General features: G+C 33.3%; 1 protein-coding gene across 1 annotated transcript in view; it reads right to left on the bottom strand.

Annotated features, from left to right (window-relative positions):
- The window catches only part of LOC119594807 (basement membrane-specific heparan sulfate proteoglycan core protein-like), a gene marked incomplete at its 5' end in the record, with an annotated part of 219,836 nt that overhangs the window by 132,232 nt on the left and 86,590 nt on the right, over window positions 1-1,014 (bottom strand). Inside the window, 1 exon segment of the mRNA XM_037943897.1 lies at window positions 685-804. Within this exon segment, the coding sequence (XP_037799825.1) occupies window positions 685-804 (120 nt within the window).

The raw sequence follows: 1,014 nt of genomic DNA, 5'->3' as shown, positions 1-1,014 counted from the left end.
AAGAGATATAACTGATACATTTCAGCTGATTTACATATAATTATGATGACGAGTTAAATGAAATGCATCAGCTACACTCTTCCTATATGAAGTTATTATGTCTATTCTCTTCTTTCCATATTTGTCACAGTGACCTCCATTCATATGTGCATCCATAAATAAAAATAACTGTCTTTTTAAGTAAATAATGAAATTTATCACACATCTTTAAACATCTCGTATGGCTGATTACATAGTTTATTTCTATCTGGATGATGCTACATAAAACCTTTCCCCAAACCCTTACACTTGTAGGACTTGTGTAGGAGACAACCTTTAACTAAGCAACAGATATTGAAGCAGCAAAATAATATATGCTTCCTTCTAACTGACATCTATATTGATATTGGAATTGAAGGCAGTCCAAATAATACCATTGTACCTAGCCTGTACATGTCTTAACTGGTACATTCAGCAATTATAACAATACAAGATATCTTGACTAGGGTCAATGAACACTAATCAAAATGACATTAGTCTGCAATGAAGTAAAATTATCTCCTATGACAAAAGTTGATGTAGTGTAGTGGGGGTCAGGCTCTACTTGGTGCATTCTATCTGCCTATTCTATGTCATTAATTACTGTAAAATTCAATATTTGAAATCCCTTAATAATATCTAACACACATTATAAAGAAAACAAACCAGGTTCAGGTCTGCAGTTCTCTTCATCTGAACGATCAAGGCACTGAGGTGTTCTGTCACAACGCTGATACTCAGGGATACAGTCTCCATTCCTGCAAGTCCACTCACCGGGACTGCAGCCTAGCAATTAGAGATAAAGCAAATATTATGCATGCATTAAGGTTTTAGAAACTGCTTGATGTGTTCTATAAGGTTACATCATAACTCATCAAGTAAAAAAGAAATTTAACAGCATTGCATTACACTTAAATATGACCTTTCAAAAAATCACTACAGAAAATTGTATAATAAAAAAGGATGCAGATCTCTAATTCATCTAAAACGAAAAAA

This window comes from Penaeus monodon, chromosome 34 (genome assembly GCF_015228065.2).
Source record: "Penaeus monodon isolate SGIC_2016 chromosome 34, NSTDA_Pmon_1, whole genome shotgun sequence".
Taxonomy (NCBI): Eukaryota; Metazoa; Arthropoda; class Malacostraca; order Decapoda; family Penaeidae; genus Penaeus; species Penaeus monodon.
This window is presented reverse-complemented; position numbering and strand designations above follow the sequence as displayed.